This window comes from Alternaria metachromatica, assembly GCF_023757995.1.
Source record: "Alternaria metachromatica strain BMP 0045 chromosome Unknown scaffold_5, whole genome shotgun sequence".
Classification (NCBI taxonomy): domain Eukaryota; kingdom Fungi; phylum Ascomycota; class Dothideomycetes; order Pleosporales; family Pleosporaceae; genus Alternaria; species Alternaria metachromatica.
The window spans coordinates 1724655-1748115 of NW_026055496.1; the positions used below are offsets into that span (position 1 = coordinate 1724655).

At 53.4% G+C, this 23461-nt stretch overlaps 8 protein-coding genes and 2 non-coding genes across 10 annotated transcripts; 3 read left to right on the plus strand and 7 right to left on the minus strand.

Moving 5' to 3' along the window:
• Positions 1–1843: 1843 nt before the first annotated feature.
• On the minus strand, positions 1844–1930 carry J4E83_003516. Its single transcript has one exon. It is a non-coding gene; the product is annotated as a tRNA-Asp (tRNA).
• A 487-nt stretch (positions 1931–2417) lies between these two features.
• J4E83_003517 (uncharacterized protein) lies at positions 2418–4767 on the minus strand (the record flags this gene model as incomplete). The annotated part of the gene is made up of 3 exons (XM_049330453.1): positions 2418–3898; positions 3946–4205; positions 4253–4767. The coding sequence occupies 3 exons, from the start codon at positions 4765–4767 to the stop codon at positions 2418–2420; spliced, it is 2256 nt and encodes a 751-aa protein (XP_049190949.1).
• A 1739-nt stretch (positions 4768–6506) lies between these two features.
• Positions 6507–9236, minus strand: J4E83_003518 (uncharacterized protein; the record flags this gene model as incomplete). The annotated part of the gene is made up of 3 exons (XM_049330454.1): positions 6507–7568; positions 7618–8749; positions 8806–9236. The coding sequence occupies 3 exons, from the start codon at positions 9234–9236 to the stop codon at positions 6507–6509; spliced, it is 2625 nt and encodes an 874-aa protein (XP_049190950.1).
• Positions 9237–11587: 2351 nt separating this feature from the next.
• J4E83_003519 (uncharacterized protein) lies at positions 11588–12348 on the minus strand (the record flags this gene model as incomplete). Its single annotated transcript, XM_049330455.1, has 2 exons — positions 11588–11987; positions 12101–12348. The coding sequence occupies 2 exons, from the start codon at positions 12346–12348 to the stop codon at positions 11588–11590; spliced, it is 648 nt and encodes a 215-aa protein (XP_049190951.1).
• A 533-nt stretch (positions 12349–12881) lies between these two features.
• ILV6 (acetolactate synthase, regulatory subunit) lies at positions 12882–13909 on the minus strand (the record flags this gene model as incomplete). The annotated part of the gene is made up of 2 exons (XM_049330456.1): positions 12882–12982; positions 13033–13909. The coding sequence occupies 2 exons, from the start codon at positions 13907–13909 to the stop codon at positions 12882–12884; spliced, it is 978 nt and encodes a 325-aa protein (XP_049190952.1).
• A 519-nt stretch (positions 13910–14428) lies between these two features.
• On the plus strand, positions 14429–16133 carry J4E83_003521 (uncharacterized protein; the record flags this gene model as incomplete). Its single annotated transcript, XM_049330457.1, has 3 exons — positions 14429–14436; positions 15055–15190; positions 15237–16133. 3 exons carry the CDS (start codon positions 14429–14431, stop codon positions 16131–16133), a joined length of 1041 nt encoding a protein of 346 aa, XP_049190953.1.
• A 437-nt stretch (positions 16134–16570) lies between these two features.
• J4E83_003522 (uncharacterized protein) lies at positions 16571–17555 on the plus strand (the record flags this gene model as incomplete). Its single annotated transcript, XM_049330458.1, has 3 exons — positions 16571–16575; positions 16609–16615; positions 16746–17555. The coding sequence occupies 3 exons, from the start codon at positions 16571–16573 to the stop codon at positions 17553–17555; spliced, it is 822 nt and encodes a 273-aa protein (XP_049190954.1).
• Positions 17556–18036: 481 nt separating this feature from the next.
• J4E83_003523 (uncharacterized protein) lies at positions 18037–19307 on the plus strand (the record flags this gene model as incomplete). Its single annotated transcript, XM_049330459.1, has 3 exons — positions 18037–18044; positions 18212–18218; positions 18279–19307. The coding sequence occupies 3 exons, from the start codon at positions 18037–18039 to the stop codon at positions 19305–19307; spliced, it is 1044 nt and encodes a 347-aa protein (XP_049190955.1).
• Positions 19308–19594: 287 nt separating this feature from the next.
• J4E83_003524 lies at positions 19595–19685 on the minus strand. The gene has a single exon. It is a non-coding gene; the product is annotated as a tRNA-Arg (tRNA).
• A 464-nt stretch (positions 19686–20149) lies between these two features.
• Positions 20150–21169, minus strand: J4E83_003525 (uncharacterized protein; the record flags this gene model as incomplete). The annotated part of the gene is made up of 1 exon (XM_049330460.1): positions 20150–21169. The coding sequence occupies one exon, from the start codon at positions 21167–21169 to the stop codon at positions 20150–20152; it is 1020 nt and encodes a 339-aa protein (XP_049190956.1).
• Positions 21170–23461: the final 2292 nt, after the last annotated feature.

The window sequence follows — 23461 nt, forward strand, 5'->3', positions numbered from 1 at the left end:
TGTTTGCGCTCACAAGGTCCCATGCGGATGGATTGCGGGGAAAGCAAGTATCCAATGACGCATGGCCTATTCCCGCCAGACTGTGGTCATGTTGCATACGCTCAAGAAAAGATCGACAAGAACTACTATGATCGCAATAATACCGAGGCAGCTGTTTCAATGCCGCAAGATCTATAGGCTGAAGTAGAAGTTGCAAAGACGTAATTGACGTGGGAACGGGCGGGCATTGCCATATCAGAGGCTACATTGGCTCAACGTCTCTTCTCGTGTGCGTCGGTACGTGGAGGTTGCCGGCAAGTGCGAATCAAGTCGCCGAGAAGCCATGCGTGACGATGCTCTGAGGCCCAAGATCTGACCAAGGGGTATTCAGACCTGGTTCGAGGATTGAGTGGTAAAACAATAGCCCAAAACCTGGTAAGATCTGTTGCGCGGCGACAGACACCGATAAATTCCTCTTTTGGAATGCCTGCTCCCACAGTGTTCATAATTCTCCGAACAGGAATATCGATCAACTCACAGGCTGCAATTTCCCTCAGCCCAGTGCTGTGGACTTGATTTCGGATCCAAGAATTTCCAAGCCTTTCGAACCGATCACCAAACTCTCATCACGGTCCATTCCGTCTGATGCACGCTTGAAATGACGACCTGTCTTAGAACTTGAAGCCTGCCGAGGCAAGTTCCAGCTGTTTGCGAGAGTTGCCCCCACGCTGGAGAGAGCGTGACGAAGAGCGTATCAGGTCATGCTGAACATTTGCGTAGGTCGACGCCGTCAAGAACCGGCTCAATGGACTGAACGAGTGCAGCATGGGCTACAAGACCATGGTGTCGCACTACAACGCGTGAACCTTGAGATCTCGATGGAGTTTTGCTTGATTGAGTAGTTTACTTGCTCGGCGTGCAACTCCGTCGTCATACTCAGTCCACTTTACGATTTGGAGTAGGATGAGCGATCCAGAGTATGAAAAGTCATGCACAGCCCTGTAATGTCGATGTAGAGAATACCACGGCTCTACTAGGGTAACCATGAGGAGCCGCAGGCCATGACGGGAACGCGGAATTTCACCGTGCAGACTGCCAGAAATCTTCTCTTCCCAGGAAAGCATAATCTGACTCGCGTCCAGCCTGACGCTACGTAAAACGGGAAACCTGGGGCTGACAGCACGTGGGCGAAGATCCTTGAACGAGACATCATCCTAGAGATCCAGACAAGATTGAGTCAGGCAAAAGGCATACACACAATTTGACTTGTGTCCTGATGCCTGTTCCGCATACTTGTGATAACATGCACGAAGTAGGTTCCAGGTTCTTCATCAGATCATGGCGAGGCGTCAGGTATGTCCCCTGGTCTTCGATGTAGCTGACATGCTATTAGTCCAGGCTGAGTATCGCTCGAGTAATGATTGCACACTTACCTCTAGCCCCGTCAACAGCAACTAAGAAAACATTTGCACCTTCCAGACTTGGAATGGAGAGCCCAGGATAGCTGGGTAATGAGCAACGGTAGGTTGGAAGAAGCGCATCGGGCTTCACTGATCAGTGATCTCGATGGTCAATCCCAACCAAGAACAAGCCCCAGTCTGAGTCAAAGGCGCACTCTGTTCTTTGCATCAGACTTCACTAATCTGCTAAGCGGCCTTCTCAGCAGGCAACTTACCCTTCCACTAACAGTACTGAAAAATCAGGAAAAGCAAAGGGCTTCCAGACCGTATCAAACGCGCGCTTTGCCTGACCAGAATGGGTTGGCAATACCTAGGTAGCAGACAAAAAAAAAAGACTCAACCAAATCGGAGCTCTACACCACACCAGCACTGGCGAAAAGAGGGCCAAAAAAAGAGCGACAGTACTCTCCAGCGGGGAATTGAACCCCGGTCTCCCGCGAGTTGCCAATACTGGTGACAAGCGGAAATACTGACCACTATACTACTGAAGAAGAGTTGGTATCGCTGATACCAGTGATGGCAAACCTCAAAATCGAAACATACAAGACCACAGACGATCAAACCCACTCAAGATCATTTGTAAAGATAATCGACTACGCCTTGCAAAGAAATTGTAGTAGAGCAGCGGAATGTGGGTATCAGTGGAGACAGAAGAAACTAGCGAGCGGTGAGAGCAGCAAGCCTCGGCAAAAAGATAGATAGCAACGACAGGACTGTAGCATATCGAGAGCGCAACAAAGTCAACTCAAATTCTTTCAGGTAACGCTAAGAGTAGACGATTATATACATATCGCGATATGGAGACAAGGACGCCAGTCATGCGGATGGTATCGAGCGCCAACAATATGATGCAAGTCGACTCGATTACGCCTCCGCGCCGAGTAGGATGGTACAGTATGCGAGTGATGTGTATTGGGGGAGAGGATGTGACAGGTCCTCAGCTCCCAATGTCAGATTTGTGAGTGCGTAGCTGTACGCTTATTTGTTGACCTTTGACTCGCGGCCGATGACGGGGTTCTGACCGCTTGCGAACTTGCTGTCGGACTGAAGCAGCTCGTCGGGTTTATCTGCAAATACTTCATTTAGCCGAATTCCAAATGCAAAGAGGTTTGCACAAGCTTCCTCGTCGGAGTTTGACGTACCGTGACGAGCGTAGAGGTGGTAGTCCTCATCTGTGTACTTGCCGACGTGGCCGCTCTCGACATCCTTTCGGGTGAGCGAGAGCTTGTTCTTAGGCAGACCCATGGAGCCGAGGTAAGTGACTGAGTTCTTCCACTCAACGTCCTTACGCTTGTTGTCCCACTTTAGCTCCTCGGCCATGATGTCAATAACCTTAGGGAGAGCTTCCAGAGCAGCCTGGGCGTTCAGGAAAGCCAGGCGCATGCGGCGCGCGATTACGTCGGTGGCCGTCTGAGCATACTCGTGACGGACGCAGTAGCGGACCTCACCATCGATGTAGGGGTAGAGCTCAGCCATCTTGACGCCGCGGACAGGGAATCGCTGCTCAGTGGGCGATGCAAGAGCTGCGACGGTCCACGCACGGTCACCGTAAGCCTGGCAAAGGTATTTGGCTACGTCAGTCTCAATGCCGTAGTGCTGGATGAGGTTGATGAACAGGGTCTTGGAGAAACCGTGAGCACCAACAAGTCGAACACGGTGGGTCTGGCAGGTGCCGTCAAGAGGAGCCTCGTCCTTGACCTCAGTTCCGCTAACGAGAGTGGGGTTCACAAGCGGCTGAGTCTTCAGGCCGTACTCCTTGATCGCCTCGTCGACAGTCTCTTCTGCCATCTGGCGGTAGGTAGTCCACTTGCCACCGGAGCAAGTCATCAGGCCGGAAGGAGAGGTGGTCACCAAGTGGTTGCGGACAAGACCCTCAGTCGCGCTCGCGTTGGGGTCACGGACGAGAGGACGGATACCGGACCAGGCAGCGAGGACGTCGCCGCGGCGAACGTTGATCTCAGGCTGCAGATAGCGCTTAACCTCCTTGAGAATCCAGTCAATCTCTTCCTCGCCAGCAACAGGATCTTGCTTGATATCACAAGCAGTGTCTGTTGTACCGGCGATGGTGTTGCCCTGCCATGGCAAGAAAAAGATGACACGGCCGTCGGAAGTGTTAGGGTCAATAAGACCCATGTTTGAAGGGCTGTAGTAACCAGGGAGAATGACGTGAACACCGGAACTAGGGGCGACGATTTCCTGAACCTCTTGGTCGTCCATCTTACGGATGGAGTCGGTGAAGGGACCGGTAGCGTTGATGATACCCTTGGCCTTGATGGAGAACTGTTCAGACTTCTTGCCATCGCGCTCAGCAATGCAGTCCTTGGCCTTTGCTCCGCACAGACGACCATTGGCATCCTTCTCAAGCTCAGTGACTTCGAGATGGTTGACAACAGTTGCGCCGTACAGCGCAGCGGTCATGGCGATTGAAACGTTCATGCGGGAGTCGTTGTGTGCACCATCTGGTGACGTCAGTTTCTGCTGCAAAATGAGTGACCGTTGAACGTACCGTAGTAAACAAGGGCTCCGACAAGGCCTTCCTTCTTCAACATGGGGAACGCATCCAGAGCCTTGCTCTTTGTCATGTAGTACGAGCTCTCAATGTTCTCTGAACCAGCGAGGAAATCGTAGAATTTGGTACCGGCCCAGAAGTAGGGCGCTTGCCACCACTTCTGGATCGGAATCATGATCGGGAGCCATTGTGAAAGATGAGGCGCGGTGTCCAAGAAGTAACGACGCTCACGGAGAGCTTCAACGACGAGGGCGTATCTAAACGAAGTCAGAAATCGCATGGATAACATTCTGGGGCAACATACTGGTTGTAGTCGAGGTTCCAGACAGCCTTCTCTAGGTATCGTACACCACCGTGTACCAGCTTTGTACTCTTACTGCTAGTACCACTGCTGAAGTCGTCGCGCTCGACGAGCGCAACCTTCAGACCTCTTGTAACGGCGTCAAGCGCAATACCGGCTCCAGTTGCGCCACCACCAATGACCAACAGGTCATATGGCTCTTCCTCAGCCTTCTCAGCTGCTGCCGCTGTAGAGCCACTTCCACCAAGCCACTTCTTTGCCTTCTCGGCGACCTGCGAGACGACACCTGCGCTGCGCTTCAATTGCGCAATCTGCTCATCGCGGCTCTTGGCAGAGGGGAATGACGGTGGTCGGAAGACACCTCCCTCGCCATATGTGGGTGGTGGGACCGCGGCGGCTTCTGAGCCGGGGATATCGCGAGGTCGTAGGGTAACGTAGAGGGCGGATGCACCGACTGCTCCAGCACCAGCTGTGTAAAGCAGCGGCTTGATGAAGCGGCTTCCTCGTCGGGCAGCCATGATGCTTTATGGATGGGGTATAAGATCTGGAGATGCAGTCGCTCCAGGCGGTGTTGGTCTAATGTACAAATGCGTCGATGGAAAATGCTATAAAGATCTGCTGAGCCTGGGAGGCTTCATCGACTGTCAGCGCGCCCGCGCATCGGAGATAACGTTGGGTGTAGGCGCGGAATTCAACTCACCTCAAAAATGAGTTACAATGGCATGGCGACCATGGCGCTGTGTATAAATTATTCCGTAGGTTTAGGATGTAGGACAAATGGGCAATTGGGAGCTGCAAAATCTGATTATCATACGCTTCGGATGACGACAGGTGGAGTTCGCGGCGACTGCGGTCCACTTTCTCCTCCATAAACTCTGGCGGCTCATCTCCAGCCGATTTCCACGCGTCTGTGCATTATCACGCCGAGATAATGCGGCGGGGTCGTGCCTTGATGTCCTACCAAAGCAGCGCGTGGCATGGCAACTTTTCCTCGCGGCCGCGCATCTTCCAAACCTCCAGGCCGCTCATGTAGACAAGATAAATGCACAGAGTCGACATGCAGCTAGCTGCCACTAGGAAGAGGGCTTCCGCTCCCATCACAGATTCGGCGGGTGCGGCACACCCCCAACGCCCCAGCCCCCGGTTTGCCAAGAGCAGAGCCTCATGATGATCTCATGCTATGTGGGGACAAGCTTGACATGTGTCGGAAGCATTGACTTTTGTTGAGCATGTTGGCGACGATCCCGTCTTCTCTTGGACGCCTCACCCCTTTCACCGTACACTCAGGTATGGCTACACGAGGTATGACAGCCCTATAAACTTGTCGGTGTGTCCTGTGTCGCGGTGCTATCCGCTTCAGGTAGACTCGCGACGCATTTCCATCAAATAATGACGGTCGTCTGAAACGCTGCTCCAAGTCTTCTAACGCAAGATTGGTATCAGAGAATTCCTCCTAAGTTCCGAAATCATCCATGAGCTTTTATAAGGTGCCAGATCGTTGACGTGGAGAGTGCGCTTCTCGAAAGGTGACCGCCTGGTCGAGATCCATACCCAACGTCCGCATGATCCCTGGAGCGATCTGTGATACCCCGAAGGCCGCTCGACAATCATCAAGGAAGAGTGACCGAAGGAGAACCGGCTCATCAGGAGCATTCTATTCGGGCAGCATCGTCTCACTGCCATGGCGGATTCCGCTTGGAGAGGCCGTGTGTATTACCTCCGGCGGAATACGCAGGTTGGAATTCCGAATAATCCATCCAATGACCTGGCGCGGGGATGGGGGACTGATTATGCGAGAGTTGGGCGTGCTGTGGGCCGTTGGAAACGGTAGACCATGTTGGGCATGCCGGGCGTTGTCGTCTAGAGCCAGCTTATCGATTAGCGAGGGTCGTGATCACCCCAATCCACCTGGGCACCATCCGAGGTAACGCCTACACCTACGATAGACCGTACGCCTACGCGAAGAAGTTTGCGGATGCTGGTTGCAAGAACCAGCGCGCAGTGTGATGGTACTGGAGCTCGAGCCCGCATATCAGAACGAAACACATCACTATACCACAGCACAGCAACACCAATGTGTAACAACAGGGTATATTCCGAACCTACGTACAAATGGATAAGCGCCAGCAGCTCCATCATGTACACTTCCCTGCCCATAGCACAGCGGTAGACTTCTCAAACACCCAAACGCCTAGCTACCCAAACACAACACCACACATGCAAAGACCCTTCAAAACCATTACTCCACCCCATCCCATCATATCCTCAACACCCACAACAACAATAAAACATCCAACGCCACAACCGCAGCAGCAATACTCAGCACAGCACCCTGATGCACCGCACCCAGACGCTCCTGCCTTGTCCGCATGCTGATAACAGCGACAACGCAGAGCACCAGTGTACTAATAGTGCCTAACAGGACAGCCGCATCAACAACGCCCCTTTCCTTCTTGCGACTCGTCATCGTCATGAGACCCAAGATGAGGTCCATGACAACGGCTGCACCCAGTGCGGTAGAGTAGAAGCGCAGTTTAGTCATTTCAATCTTGTGTTGATGCGTTTCGACCTGGCCGAGCAGTGCGCGACGCTCATTGAAGAGGTCGGCATCGTGGCGTGGGTCGCGGAGGGAGCGGAAGAGTGTGCTGAAGTAGCCATCGCGGTTCGATGACTGCCCGTGGGTGTCTGTTGTTCCGTAGTTTGCGGCGTGTAGTATGGGGGATGAGTCGATCGTATCGTCATCTGAGTCTTCGGCAGCGGAGAGTGATGCCTCATCAGCCTTGTCGTTCCTGCCAAAGAGCTTCTTTGTCTTTCTTGCTAGTGCTTCGACGAAATCTTGGCCGGGGTATTTGATGGGCGCGTCAGGGTCGACGTAGATGTAGTAGCCAGTCTCCTCGTCTTCGGGGTGGTCGTACTCGTTCCAGTATCTCTGCTGCACTTCCGGCTCTGGCTCGGTCCGGCTCATTGGTGGAGGATAGTCAGAGTAGGGCTTCCGGCTCTTCTTCCGGAAAGCTTGTAGTGGTGGCGGATCGACAAACTCGTGCACTGAAGTCGCAGAGGACTCCTCATAACGAGAAGCCAGTGGGCTGGATTGTCCATCGTATGAGGTGTTGGATGTCGAAGTTGCTGGAGGCGATAGTCCAACTTGTGAGCCAGTTGCGCTCTCCCGGCCTCTGCGACTCCGCTTCTTCACCGGCTCTGGCAGTTTCCGGATATCCTTCTCGAGGAGGGAGATCCAGAAGGGGGCGGACATGGCGCTGGGTTTGCAGCAAGTCCAGACAGCATGTGCTTCTAATGAGAAACCTCGAACGCGTTCAACCTGCAATTGTTAGTATACTGATTGTGTGTAACCTTGGATATCGACGTACCAAATGACTGCGGTCAAGGGTCTGGATGAGCGCCATTGCTTGGTTGCCTTCACGCCGAATCTCTAGAACAGCATGAGGGAACTTCTTTGCTGATTCTGCTCGAGCAGCTGAAGTCCAGTCGTCATCTGCTAAATCTTTGTACAGTGTATCTTTCAGACAGATGTCTTTATCCAGTGTCGCCCATATGCCTCCCGTTGAGTTGTTGTGGAGTCCAGTGAATCGTGTGCGTTTGGAAACCGCACCAGCGATAGGCTTGGTAGATTGGTGCTCAGCAAGCCACTGTCGAACCGCCGGTGCATCGTCTTTGGCCGATCCGTTCTCAGAATGCTTCATGTTGTCCTCCTTTACGGAAGTGTCGAGAAAGCTTTGCAGACGCTTGCGCTCCATCTTGGCTGTCTTGACGGCTACCGGTGACTGCCCCTGCGCATCCGCCTCTGTGCATACAACAACCGCGGCTTCGCCAGATGCGCAACACCGCACTTGACCAGCGGCCTTTATGCCGATGCTTCCCTGTAGTTCTTCCGTCGCTCCAATCGTACTTGCGTTTTGCTTGAACGCGAAAGCTTCGGGATGGTCCAAGACAACTACCCCAGTGGTGTCTTCGCTGCCAAGGTACGGGTCGAGGTTGGTTGTGGAGGAATGGCGGCGGAGAGGCGTTCCTTTGCCCGATGCGTGCCGTCTGGCCTTGCTGACGTACAAGCGGGTATGTTGGAGCAACAGGACCTGTGCCTCGACGATATGGTCTGGATGTATCCAATACGTTGCCTTGTTGCCCTTGGACCCCAGAGGCACCGTGTTCATCACCAAGTCAAAGTCGAGATCCCCGCCCTTCTCAATGCTTCTAGATATGTGTGCCGCGGACGACTGGCCGTTGGTGTTCTCGGCATGCGACGTAGACGTGCCATCGGCATCAAAAGCGGAGCGGAGCGCGTCGAGCACATCGATGTATTGGTCCAGGAGATAGCCCAGATCCAGCTGGAACAGGCTATCCGGCCGGCTACTGATCTCCTGCTTAAACACATGACTGAGTTCCCTGTCCTTTGTCCAGCGCTTGTACTTCTTGAGGATCTTGATGAAGCCCGTCCGTTGCGTGACTTGGAAGCGGGAGAGCGACCTGATCTCCTCGCCGGTCCTGCGGTTGTGTCAGCGGGCGTTCTCTCTACGCGTGTTCCGGCGCATCCCGCGTACCTTGCGACGTCTGCGTCTATCTTCGCATATCTCTCCACGATCCGCGCGGGGAGACGCCCACTCGCCGGATTGCGTCGCGCGCGCAGCTGGTCTAGCGTCTTGCTGATATGCTCCAGCCTCCGTTCGATCTCGCCGCTCTTGCTGCGCACGAAGAGATTGATGCGGTCATGTTGTTGTGCCAAAACATTGAAGAAGGTGTCGCCGAATGCGCGCTCGGTGCTCTCGCCCTGGCCTGGGATGGATACGGCCTTGTTCGTGCCGGGCGTCGTCTGGTGCTTGATAAGGTCTTTGAGATAGTCGTAGTCGATATTATCTGTAGGCGCGTCTGTCAGCGGAACGCTCTCCGTGTCGCGCGGTAGCGTGCGGGCGTGGTACTCACAATGGCCCCATTCTGGTATGGACCTCTGTCTGAGAGTGTCGCCGTACTTCATTCCAACAAATTGATAAGTGGGGTGGTGGAAATAGGCCCAATTGGTTGCGTCGTGTGGGTTTGTTATGAATTATGAAAGCGATAAACTGGCACGGTCAGATAAGCCCTCGAGGGTTCATGATTGCACGGTCGTGCAATATACGTGCGAGCGTTGCACGTTCACACAGTCAGACAGCAATTGAGCCGTTGGACCGTTGAACCGCCGAGACAGGGCGCCAGCCGGACTACGTACCGTTGGTTTCAACTGGGTGAATCAAGATAACACCTCCGCCGTCGTCATGCCAAGATATCCGGCTTATGACGCGCTGCTAGCCGAGTATGTGAATTTTAAATGTGAGACGAGTGCGGAAACCTAGAGAGAAAGTGCCAGAGCAACATGGCGCTGTGAAGGGTGTATGTACTTATCGATCGAGCGCAGGTGTTCCTCGATAGCTTCGATCCACGCTATGATGGAACCTTGGAACCCTTCTCCGGTGCTACGCAGGCATCCTTGTACGTGCGCAAGGGCCCACATCCCATGCAGCCGGGATATCATCTCCACTCAACACTCAAGGTTATCGTATGACGGCGAGGGAACTGCTGAACGTGTTCCCTGGTGTTGAACCTCGGTTGGTGAGGTAAGCTTATCATTCTTCAAGGGTCAGCCCAGAGTGTCTACAGTACAGCCTCAACGTGTGACCAACCACTACTGATAACCTAGCATCTTCAAGGTTGATGTCTCCGTTAGAGAGCTTGTTGCTTCCCGCACGCCATAATCGATTCGAATTGAGCAAACGACATTAGCCGTCTGCCGTGTTGCAGAGAAGCATCACGATCCACAGTTCAAGGCGGCAATCGGCATGTACCGCGCAATGCCGGCACGTTGAACATCGAGACGAAGCCTCAGCTGTGGCTGCCATCACAGTTAATCTAGATCGTCAAGCAGCAGGAGGCATTGCCAGGAAAGACGACAGAATGTCACTACACCAACGCGATTGGCCAATGCAAGTATCTGGAGAAAATTGGAGAAGAAAAGCTTGCATCTAGACAAGGATAGACGTGCAGCTTAACGAACCTCCACTTGCCTGTTGCGAGACGAACCAGGGATGTTCTCTACACCACACAAGACATCTCTACATAATTGGAGCCGCGGAAGAAATTTGTCGCATGATTATTCCTTGCACACAACCTTCTCTTCAGTACGATAACAACATGTCCCCGCATCTATCTGGTCAATGAGAGACAACAGCGATGAATACTCATCAACCGTCCCCACACGATAGTACTTGCGGCCGCCGGCCACCCGTCGCAGGGACCTGGACCCATTGCCGAAGTGGAGCTTCATCATGCCCATCCCGTGGAGCCGCGGTAGTGCTGGCTGAATTGAGCGCCTCCGAGGAGCTACACGACTCTCGTCGTGCTAGACGATGGAGACGAAGTGAGTCAGACCAAACATTGTGAACTTGATATACGAGAACGAAGGATGAAGGCAGCCGTTAGTTTCGCCACTAAGTCTACCTTTTTTCAAATCACAAGTACTGAAGGAAACGAGTGGCAATCCCACATATCCAAGTACACGAATTTGACCACCGAGAGGAGGTTTCTGCAAAGAAATCCGCCAAACCAATCCATATTCTCTCAAAGGATCGATATGCATACCCGAGTTCCACGGAGCTACGGCACTTGTCCGCCACATTGGCGATGCTTGTATCAACATCTGCATGCACGTCTGCGCGTCTCCATTCCATGCTGTTAGTCCTGCGTCTTGAAAGGTCGCGTGCTCACCTGCCTATACCGGCTCCGCTATGACGAGCAGGGGTGCTGCATATGTAGGATCGCTAGAACGCCGTATATGACATCGCGCTTGCATGATCCAGACCCAGACGTTTGGAACCTGTCTGCCACTTGCGACGCGTGTGTTGCCCACGTGGGTGATCGGTGTGGTTTCCAGGGCTTGGATGTGGCATGTCGGTTCGAGTAATTGTGAGGATTCGAGGTGTTATACTGCCGGTGGTAGGGGTTGAAATCGACTCAGAATTGGGGTTTGTGGGGCGCTTCGCTTGCTTGCTTGCTTGCTTGCTTCTTGTTGCTTCATGTGAAGGACGAGTTGCTTAGATATCGGTTACATGTACGATTGGCCTTGATGATGGATCACAGGTAGACAACTTGGCGATCGCTGAAGCTGCCAATGATGATATAATAGTCTATGCATCAACAGACGTGAACGCAATGGCTCATTGCGTCGGAGAAAATCCTTGGTGCAACGGTCCCTACGTACTTGTCAGAACACGTGAGCTGTTTCCAAACAGTAAGCGATATTCGCACAGTATCATTCCAGCGCACTTCGTGGAACTACATGCACACTGAAGAATCTCAGCACTTCATCATCGCCCAAAGCTTCACACCTTCACCCCCCTCTCGTCCCCTCCCCTCCCCATCAACCTTCCCCTTCCCCACAACAATCTCCTCCAACAACTGAAACCCCAAGTGCGTATACACATCTCTACTCCTCGGTGACGTAGATTCCAAAACCACAGGCCACCCCTTCTCCCTCGCCATCTCAAGAACAGGGCGAATGAGATCACTGACTTTAGCCGGGTTTGAAGTAGAAGGGTGAGCGCGGTCGTTTGCTAAAAGGACTAGATGTAGCATGTGAGTTGCTTGGGAAGGGATGAAGCGTTTCCGGACGTGATGAGCGAGGGAGTTTAGTTCTGTTACGGCGGGTGGGTTGTGTGGTTCTTCGGTGTAGTTTTCTGTTACTTCTTCTAGTGTCCTGTATAACACATCGTTAGTGTGTTCCAACATCTACTCCTAAAACCTTTTTCTCTTTCAACTCCTCCATTTCTTGAAAGAGAAATCTCTCATGATGATATATCATGTACTTACCAAACACTAGCCACCCCACTCCCAGGAACCGTCATACACCTCGCTCCAGCCTTGATAAAATCCGGCACGATAAACGCAAAAACCTCCTTGTTCATCTCCTCTCCAATATCTGTCTTTCCAGAACCCTGCATTTCATCCAGCAGAATATAACGCTGGAAAGCGTCGGGTTCGAATTGCTTGGCGAGAATTTCGATCGTGTGGTCTAGCGTGTCTTCTATGAGACCAGCGGGAACGGGGATTTGCGACATTATGCTGTTAATGAGAGGTTCTCACGAGTTGAATGCAGGCTTCAAGAAAAGATTGTGGATGTTGTTGCAGATGGAGGTACATGGACTTTTGGCAGTATACTAGTAGTTGATGGGGTCGGTCCGAATTTTCAATGCTCCGGTCCGAAGTTCTCTACCTTATGAGCCGGCTGGGCAACGTGTATTACGGTAGGTGTTAGACGTCGCTAGCTTCATCCGACCGGTTGCTCGCTCGTACGAGGCTTCCACGGGCCCCGCAGCGGTACCTGTTCACCTGTCATACGCTGTAACATACTCGAACGACTAGATTCTGTTGTGGGGCAGGACCTGGGGTAGGCCGTGCATGACATGTATACATCACGCGTAGTACGTCTCACGTTGTGTCGAAGAAGAGGGTGTTTGGTCTCAAATGAATGAAGCGCTCCGACTTGGAATGTCGTCTTCTGCCTTGATTGAACGCCATACTATACACGTAGATTAAACGCCCGCATATGTTGACACTGAACAAACTTGGTACCGCCCGCATTTCAAGACGTTTAACCTGGAGGGAGCAGACTGTTGTCGACAACATCCTGCGCCTCCATTTCCTCCACGTCGGCACTGTTGTGTAGCGGGGAGCGCGGTAGAGCCATGAGGCCTGTGTGTGGTTAGCAACTCGACCATGCCTGGACATGCCACGGTGCTTACCAGTTCTTGCGGACTCCAGGATACCGAATGGAGCAATCAGCTTCATGAAGGAGTCAATCCTGGTAGGCTTCGCGGAAACCTCTACTATGCAGTTGTTTGTGCTAATGTCGAGCACCTTTCCACCGAATTGATGAGTCATGAAGGTAATCGCGCGAAGATGTTCGTGCTTGTGTCGGAGCGCCTGGCTGACAGGCAGGTTGGTCGGGTGGTAGTCTTTCCGCAACGACTCGCGAGCAGCCTCCTGTGCCATTGCGTTGCGCTCCTCATCCGTCATGTCTGGTTCGTATTGCTCCTCCATCTCCGGGGTCTGAGCCATTTCTCGGTGGTGCGCAAGCAGCTCTTCAAAGTACTCTGGACCAAGAATCGAGACCTTGGCGAGGAGCAATTCGCGCTGGACGAGGGGCGACTGGGTGTAGTCAAGCACAGCCCATACTGGGACCAGGTCCTCGAGCTGGCGGCGGGCTTGTTCTATGACACCATCCTGTCCTTGCAGCACAATTGTCATGCGGGAGAGATCGTCCACCTCGGTGTTGCAGACGACCAAACTGTCGATGTTGAAGCCGCGGGCAGCCAGGATACCGGATACGCGGGACAGCACACCGGGCTCGTTCTGTACCAAACAGTTGAGGATGTGGCTCTTGGGCGGAGCTTGGGATGGGAGCGGCGTTTCGTAGAGAATGTTGCTGACGGCAGCGGGCGCCGACCACGCCGGAGGACGGTCTTCGGTGGGGAGGGGCGCGATGCGACGGTGAAGGGCCTTGTAAGCCAGCGCCTGAGTCGACGAGGAGCTGGACGCTCTTTGCTGCTGGCGGAGGGAGGCGGCGCATTGCCTGTTGAGCAGACTGCGCAGCGGCAGCATTGCTCTCCGGGAAGCCATGGCGGGCAGTGGGCGCGGTGAAGGCGAGTAGGCGGGGAGTGACTGCGGATGTGGATGGGCTTCACGTCAAACTGCCCCAGAAAGTGAAATAGAATCCCCGGCCGATTGTCGGAGGAGCCACCAGGCCACGAACAGGCAGGTTCAGCCGCGGCACGCTAATAAGCGAGTCGCTCCTGCCAGCGCCTAAGATTCATCGACAAACACCAACCAACCCGAGCCTCACCCGCAACACGACAACTATCGCTACGGCCACCCGCATCATGTCTGAGGAACGCCGCCCCCGATCGCGCTTTGACAGCGACGATGCTGAGCGCCCTGTCCGCTCGCGCTTCGACTCAGATCGTCGCTCCAGGTCGCCGTCGCGGAGGGAATCCGAGTCGCATCGCGCCCGTAGCCCTATCGCCCGTGAAGGCACAGACAGCCCCGCATCGTCCAACTTCAAGAACGAGGCGGCAGCAAAGGCAGCGGCGGCGGCTGCGAGGATCAACGCGCAGATTCAGGCGAAGAAGGGCATCCAGCATGTCGACGTGCCACCGATTCGCTCTGTAAGTTCATCCATTCTTTCCAAGCATGACAAAACTAACAACCCAGGCCGCTACTCCTCCAGTCGCCAAGTCGCCCGCCTCAAACTCCGCCGCGGCCATAAACAACGAGACGTACCAGCAGGATGGTGACTACATCAAAGACATTGAGATCAATGATCTCCGTAATCGCTACACACTGACTAAAGGAGCTACACAAAAGAGGGTAAATAACTGTTTTTGCTGTCCACTGATCATGTAGGATCATGCCTTCTCCATGCTCTGCTGCGCTGCACCTGGTGCGTGTGCTGCGGGGCTGGAGTTGGTCTCTGTTTGCGCATCTCTCTTTGAGAGTCAGAGCTTACTTGATCTAGCACCCCACCCCATTTATCAAATGCTAACCTCCATGTGCCATCTAGATCAAAGACGAGACTGGCGCCGGTACGCATCCCCGATTACAACCATTAACCTTTAGAATACCTGCTTATACATGCAAGATGTCACTACTCGCGGAGAATACTACCCTGACAAGAACATGGCTACTGCTACTGTAGGTGAACACACAGGGTCTCGTCGACAAGGCTAATGGGAACAGAACCCGCCGCTGTACCTCCGCATCACTAGCACCTCCAAAGAAGGCCTGGACAAGGCTGTCGAGATGATCGAAGAGATGATGAAGGAGGACCTTCCTAACCTTGTAGACGAACGTCGTTTCCGCCGTAGAGAGCCAGAGAACTTTGAGCGCGACGAATTTGGCAGAGTATGTCGCCCTGTCTGTCATCCAACACTTTGCTAACTCTTCCCAGCGCAAGTGGCCCGAAGAGAAGATTTCCGTAGGTCTCGAGCCTATCAGCGGCTTTAACTTGCGCGCACAGGTTGTCGGTCGCGGTGGCGACAACGTCAAGTTCATCCAACAGGAGACAGGCTGCAAAGTCCAGATCAAAGGCCGCGGTTCCGGCTTCATGGAGCCAAACAGCGGACAAGAGAGCGACGAGCCCATGTACCTCCACATCGCGTTCGTATACCCCGCCATTCGTACCCTCCAATTACTGACAGATTGTAGTGGACCCCGTCCCGAGGGCGTAGCCCAAGCCAAGCAACTCTGCGACGAGCTCCTCGACAAGGTAAAGTCGGATTACCACGCTTACAAGGAACGCCCTCCACCGAACCGTTACGGCGACCGAGATGGCTATGGCGGTGGACGACCGGGATACGGCGATCGTGGCGACCGTGGAGATCGCGGTGACCGTGATGGTCGCAGCCAGAGCTACGGATACGGTGGAGGAAACGGAGGAGGCGGCGGCTACGGTGGCTACGGCGCTCAGGGTCAGAACGGTTACGGCGGCCAGGACACAATCATGTCTCCTGCTGCTGCGACGCCGACTGCTGATGCTAACAACCAAGCCTACGATGCGAATGCAGCACAAGCATGGATTGCCTACTACCAGCAGAACCCAGAGGCTGATCCTTACGCGGCCTACGGTGGATATGCAGCGTACCTCGCACTTCAGCAACAGCAGTATGCCGCATACTATGCTCAGAACGGTTATGGCCAGACGCAGTCGCCTGCTCCCGGTGCTGGCGCGGCTGCACCACCGCCGCCGCCGCCTTCAGAGCCATCCGGCTACGCTGCTCCACCGCCGCCTCCACCGGCTGCATCGCCTTCCAACTATGGCGCCGTCCCTCCACCTCCCGGTTTGTAAGTCCGAAGCAACGACTATGATTTCGCGCTTACGACAGCCTTTCAACTTGACTTGATTGATCGAAACTAGTCCGATTTGCCTTTGCATATTGACTGACGGCGGGTGTGGTGGATTGGTTCGAGGGTTTCTCTACGCTTCGGCACGTTTAGTTACAGGTACGGAGCATCGTCTCGGGCACGGTAATAGTCTGCCAATCTGGAGTTGTCACTTTAGTTAGGATACCAGTGCCATTGCTATAGCTTAAATTTAAGAATGGTACATCGCCCATCGCGTCATCTCTCAGATTACTTTGACGCGTGCTGTGATTGGGTCAGAGGGTTTCCTTCTCCGCGGTACATATGACTCGCGTGCATCTCCGCAGTCGGCTCGGTATATTCTGAAGGCACCATTTTTGACGTGCTCGCACCGCGTCGCCGCCACGGACAACCTACGAAAAGATGCGGTCGCAAATACTTCGTGCTGGTCAAGCAGCCAGCTGCAGGGTGAGTCTACACATACCATTGGCCGCTCAACATCTCTCCAAACCTCATGCGACTTCCGCAATAGTCATCGTCATCGCGCTTCTCTACTACACCTCCAAGTGACACAAAACCGCTGACATTACCTCTCCAGCCCCATCTCTCCTCCCTCAGCCAACCGCTCAGATGCCTAGCCACATCGCACTCGCCGCCGTCGGCGCGCAACGTCGACCTCGGCTCGCGCACCCCACCGTACGCCAAACTGCTCTCGCGGCTCGAAGAAGTCCGGCGCGTACTCGGTTCCTCTCGCCAATTGACTTTGGCAGAGAAGATCCTCTATTCGCATCTTGAGAGCCCCGAGGAGTCGCTGTTGAGCAATACCAATGGAGGAAGGGATATCCGGGGCCAGGCGAACCTCAAGTTGAAGCCGGATCGCGTGGCCATGCAGGATGCGAGTGCGCAGATGGCGCTGTTGCAGTTTATGAGTTGTGGGTTGCCGAGTACGGCTGTGCCTGCTAGTATACACTGTGATCATATGATCGTAGGAGAGAAGGGCGCCGACACCGACCTTCCACAATCGATAGCGGGTAACAAAGAGGTCTTCGATTTCCTCGAGTCGGCAGCAAAGAAGTACGGTATTGAGTTCTGGCCACCCGGCGCTGGCATCATCCATCAGTCTGTCCTGGAAAACTACAGTGCTCCTGGGCTCATGATCTTGGGCACGGACAGTCACTCACCGAATGCTGGAGGTCTGGGATCGATTACAATTGGTGTTGGTGGTGCCGACGCAGTGGATGCTCTGGTGGATGCGCCATGGGAGCTGAAGGCACCCAAGATCTTGGGTGTGAAGCTTACCGGAGAACTCAGCGGATGGGCCTCGCCAAAGGATGTGATCCTGAAACTGGCTGGCGAGCTGACCGTCCGGGTATGTCATTTTGAACATGGCCAAGTACTTTCCGGCTAACGCATGTGCAGGGTGGCACTGGCTTCATCATTGAGTACTTCGGACCTGGTGTACAATCTTTGAGCTGCACAGGCATGGCGACTATCTGGTAAGATCCTTACATGGTTCGACTCTTGGATAAATACTAATACAATGTAGCAACATGGGTGCTGAAGTCGGCGCAACTACCTCACTCTTCCCCTTCTCTCCTGCGCATATCCCTTACCTCCAAGCCACACACCGCGGACCGATCGCTGAAGCCGCCGCAAAGATCGCCGGATCACCAATGCAGCAGAATCTGCTACGACCTGACCCTGACGCCGCTTACGACAAAGTTATTGAGATCAACCTCTCAGAACTTGAACCACACATCAACGGACCATTTACCCCTGACCTATCAACACCTCTATCCAAGTTCAAGTCTGTAGTTGAAGAGAAGGGATGGCCACAAACATTCGGCGCGGGCCTGATTGGTAGCTGCACAAACAGCTCATACCAGGACATGACACGGTCAGAAGAGATAGTGAAGCAGGCACTGGCAGCGGGTCTCAAGCCCAAGGCAGACTTCTTCATTACACCGGGCAGTGAACAGATCCGAGCAACGTTAGAACGGGATGAAACCCTTCAAACGTTTACTGCCGCCGGTGGTACTGTACTGGCAAACGCTTGCGGGTGAGTTCCCAGGTTGTCCTGATTGATTTCAAGTACTGACAACCTCGACGTCCCTGCATTGGGCAATGGAAGCGTACCGACGACGTAAAGAAGGGCGAATCTAACGCTATCCTCACCTCCTACAACCGCAACTTCCCCGGCCGCAACGATGGCAACCGAGCTACCATGAACTTCCTCGCTTCTCCCGAACTCATTACTGCGATGTCATACTCTGGCTCTACGACCTTCAACCCAATGACCGACAGCATCCCTACACCCGACGGCAAGCCTTTCAAGTTCGCGCCGCCAAAGGGCTCGGACCTCCCTACCGCTGGTTTCGCAGACGGTAACCCAGACTTCATGCCTACGCCAGGTGTCCCCGACGCCAGCGTGGATGTCATTGTCTCGCCTACATCCACCCGTCTGGCACTCCTTGATCCTTTCCCAGCATTCCCTGGCTCAGAGTTTACGAGCCTGCGAGTACTCTACAAGGTCAAGGGACAATGCACAACGGATACCATCTCGGCTGCCGGTCCATGGCTCAAGTACAAGGGCCATCTCCCCAACATCTCTGAGAACACACTCATCGGTGCAGTCAACGCACAGACCGATGAAGTCAACGTTGCCTACGACTTTGACGGTAAGACGTCAGGTATCCCAGAACTAGCAAAGAGGTGGCGAGACCAGGGCATCGAGTGGCTAGTTGTAGCGGAGCACAACTACGGCGAAGGTTCTGCCCGTGAACACGCTGCCCTGCAACCGCGATACCTCGGTGGCCGCATTATCCTCGCCAAGTCATTCGCCCGTATCCACGAGACCAACCTCAAGAAGCAAGGTATCGTCCCTCTCACCTTCGCCAACGAAGCCGACTACGACGCTTTCGAAGCATGTGACCAGGTCGCTACACGGGGCCTGTTGGACGTGCTGAAGAGCGGTGGCAAGGGCGAAGTCGAGCTTGTCCTCAAGAAGAAGGACGGTAGCGAGAAGGTCGTCAAGACCAAGCACACACTCTCGCACGATCAATGCGGATTTGTGATGGCTGGCAGTGCGCTCAACCTTCTAGCTGCGAAAGGCAGGGAGACGAAGGAGGAGGTTACCCGGAGTGCGGAGCTGAGTGATTGAATCAATTTTGTATAAGCAGGCAAAAGTGAGCATCTACGGCGCTATTGGTGTCACGGCGCATACAGTATCCTAGCAATAGACTATTCCCAGTCAAATGAGTACGCAATGAATTACCTACAATCAAACCGACGTAAAGAATGGCGGTGTAGTTTTGATGTTGGGCCCTCCCCCACCAAGCCCAAAAAAAAGTCTGGCAAGCTTCATCCGCGCGCAACCAGACCAACCCTCTATCTATCCAAACAATCACACTGTGCATGAGTGAATAGCATCAAAAGGGAAGCAAAAAGCATCTCGGGCGGGGCTCGAACCCGCAGCCTTTGGATTAACCATGGATACAGTTAGTAGAAGTCCAACGCGCTACCATTGCGCCACCGAGACCGTCAAGCGGAAATAGAGACTTCTGGCAATTTTCAAAAACTTTGCGTTGATATACCGTACATTTCTCATGGATGTGATGGAGGGGGAGGATATGTGCTGCATGAGAGACTGACTGATTGAGGTTTGCATGTGAAAACGTTAAGGGTGCCACGTCACGGGCGCGAAGTGGGGGTGTGCAGACATGGTTTGGTTCTTTGTTTGACACCGTGTGTGGTGGGCTGAGCAACATCACCATGGGATCGAGACTGCGCTGTTATTGCCTGGCTGATTTATGTTGAGAATTCGTGCCTAATTCTCGAAAGGTACTGCTTCACATGCTTTCTGCGAAGTTGCGGTACCTCAACGAGGTGTGCCCATGCTAACAGCTCATCAGCAGCTAACCCTGCGCGCGTGTTATATATCTTCTTGTATTTGCCCCATCCATCGCATATTCATGGCCAGAGCAACGATAGAAACAGCTGACATCAAAGCCCTTCGATCTTGTCAATCATCTCCAACATAACCTCATCCGTTAGCCCCTCCCCTTCTCCATCACCGCCCTTATTCCGCTCACACACTTGCCGCAGCTGCAGACGATTCGACTCCCAGCTGATCCACGCAGCAGCCTGGAGAAAACAATCCGTGACATCGTCCAGCTTCTTGAGCGCAGAGCCCACGACTGCTGCAACTGGAAGCACATCATCTGATTCATCCTTGGCTTTCTTACGCCGTTTGGATGTTGACTGCGATAGGAGCGCTTGGCGAGTATTTTCCGCATCTGGCGCGAAACTAAAGGTTATGCTCGGTACCGTGTCTTGTGTTACCGATGCCGTGGACGCGGGTGTTGCGGTGAGCCAAGAGCGGAGTAGAGCGATTTTCACCTTCTTTTCTGCTTTGGATCGACTTAGCGTCTTTTTGGGAGTAGCCGCTTCATCTTCGTTGCTCCCGCTTGGTTTTACGGCTTCTTCGTCTCCTTCCGTAAGGCGTCCAGCAGCTCGGGTGAGCCAATACTGGCCCACGCGTTTGGGATCTGCACTGAAGACTTCGTAGAGCTTTGCTGTAGTCGGTGCTGACGCTCCCTTTTCCAGTCGTTGGGCGTATATGGTTTGTAGTACAGCCCAGAGCATGCCTTCAAGAGTGTTGACCCGCAAAGTCCACTGTTGCACCGCGCTGCCACCACCGGATCTCCATCTCTGCTTTTCGATCAAGATGATGTCTGGCGAGCCGGCCAGGATCGTGTTCTTAATCAAGCCATACGCTGTCTTGGACAAAGCATCCGCAGAGTACATATCCGACGCTTCGTCAGCACCCTCCGTGCTTTGCTTCGTAGTCTTGCCCTTTCGTGGAGATTTCTTTTCGCTCTGTATCTCGTCCCCTGGGGCTTCCGTAAGGTTGATCTTCTCCCATCTCAAAACCTTCATGTCCGCATCTAGGCTATGCTTCGATGGGTAAGATACCTCCGCCTCACAGAACGCCAGGTTCTTGATTCCCATGTCGATGCTCATAATGCGGAGCTTCTTGTTTGCAGCTCCAGATTTTGGCCATGTCGGTTGACTCTTGGAAAGATGAGATACCCCAATATCACGTCGGAACCGTTCCTGTAGTACTGCTTTTGTTCCCGAGGATGGTGCGCCGATGTGTACAAGTAGAGTTTGCAGCGCCTTGGCTGTCACGGCGCGAGGTTTGGGTGCCATTGAAGCTATCGGCTTTTTTTTGTCGGGTTTATAGTAGTCTAGGATGCAGATTGATCGACGAAAAGAAGTGCTATTGACCTAGCCCGAGCGGAGAGAAGCGCCGGAGGCATTGTGAATCGCGGCGCGTTGAAGGGACTATGTAAGAAGAGCAGTGGCAACTCAATGGACTGTAGTCATTTTATCAAACCTCAGCTTTGGTGTACGAAGACGTGGTGGCGGATAAAGTTTTTGGGGTTGAGAGTTGACGAAAAGTCAAGGTAGACACGTCCCGACTTAGCGTGGAGCACGCACGTGATGCGGTCATTGACATCACAACCCTCGAGTTCAAATAGATAGTTCATGTCAAAACATGAAACAGACGTACTTAGCTAATGTATCGTTATCATATTCTTTGCACGCATGCTATTAACTCTGCGTTAAACTCCATCCCAAGGCCTCTTCACGTCTCTTCACGGCCATAGTTCAAACCAAACCTGGAAGTCACCAAATACTTCTTTCCCTCGACTACCCTTCACAAATAAGATCGAAATCCGGAAAATCTGGATCAGGACCTATGTTCGTACTCGCAACCGCACTATTGAAGTCCTTGACCTGTGCGTTCTTCTGCGCATCGTTGCACTTGTCTACCAAGTCTGTTAGCGATCCGTCCCAATCTCTAGTGAGTAAGAGAAGAAGGATAACTTACTCTTCTGCTCATCACAATCATTAACACTCAACCCCCCATCCTGCCTCTTCTTCCCCTTCTTCCCCCTACCTCCACCCCCACCATTACTATTCGCAGTGTTACTGCACCCTTGAAACTGATTATCGCAACTTCTCTGCGCCGCAGAATCGAAACTGGTGAATGTGTCCCCATCGACCTGGAATGGTCGTTCTTTGTCGCCTGAATTTGTAATGGGTGATGCACGCGTTCCGCCGAGGTTGCCGTCAAAGGTTTGCAGATCGGATACTTGTCGCAGGAAGAGGGTGTGGCGAGGGACTAGTGACATCTCCCAATCGGAGGAGACTAGGGCGGGCTGTGGAGAGGCATGCGATAGGGCGGGGAGGGCGAGATGGATTAGAGCTAGGAGGGCTGTAGGAAGGAACATGGCTGTGTAGGGACGACTTGTCGACAGAGACGTTTGTCGGTGTTGGAAGGTGCCGAACGTGAATGATGCCGGGCGTAATCCTTATTAGTATGAAAGTTGCCGGTATGGAATGATTTTGCCGGGCGTGAAAGGTGTCGGTATGGAAAGACGTGTCGTGCGTGAAAGATGCCGGGCGTGAAAAGTGCCGGTATACAAAGATTTGTCGGGCGTGAAAGCTCCTGCCGTGCGTGAAAGCTCTTGCCGCGTGTGGAAGTTTGCCGGGCGTGAATCTTGCCGGTGCTGAAAGATGCGGGTATGATAAGATTTTGCCGTGCGTGAAAGATGTCGGTGTAGTAAGATCTGACGGGCGTGAATCGTTGCCGCTGCTGAATATATATGCCGTGCGTGAAAGACGAAAAGTGACGTGCGTGAATCAACCTCGTGCGTAAAACCTCAATACCACAATCGCCAATATCCTCCGAACGTATGTAGGCACAGCCTTTGAAAATAATCGACTCAATCGCACCAAACGAATGTAAATATCGCAATCTCTCCAGAGAGCAAAAGACGCAAATCCCCGTTCCAAACACCCACCCGGGGCCAACCGCATCTAAGTATAACCCACTGCCCCCAACGCCAAACGCCTCCACATGGCGTGGAAGCGCCGAACATGCATTATCTCACGCCAAACGAGTTTGGGGCCCAGCGGTCACAAAGCTTGTTTGGGCAAGTCGACACGTTGGTTGCTTGCGACGGTGCTGAAACACGATCCTTGACTCGACCCCTGGCAACGCATAAACATGTGCACGCTGCACACGTAAGGACGAGGCGGGCAGAAGAACGGCCTTGTTCGAGTGTGAGGGAGAAAAGGAGAGCATGAAGATGGTGATGTAATAGAAGGAATCGGACAGTAGACAATTTTTGCCTATGTTGATTTCGATATTTCGCGCTATGGATTGGGGTATGACTATGCTAAAACAAACAAGAAAGACAATGACGCTCTATTACAACTGACGTAAAACAGGTGTAACGATGC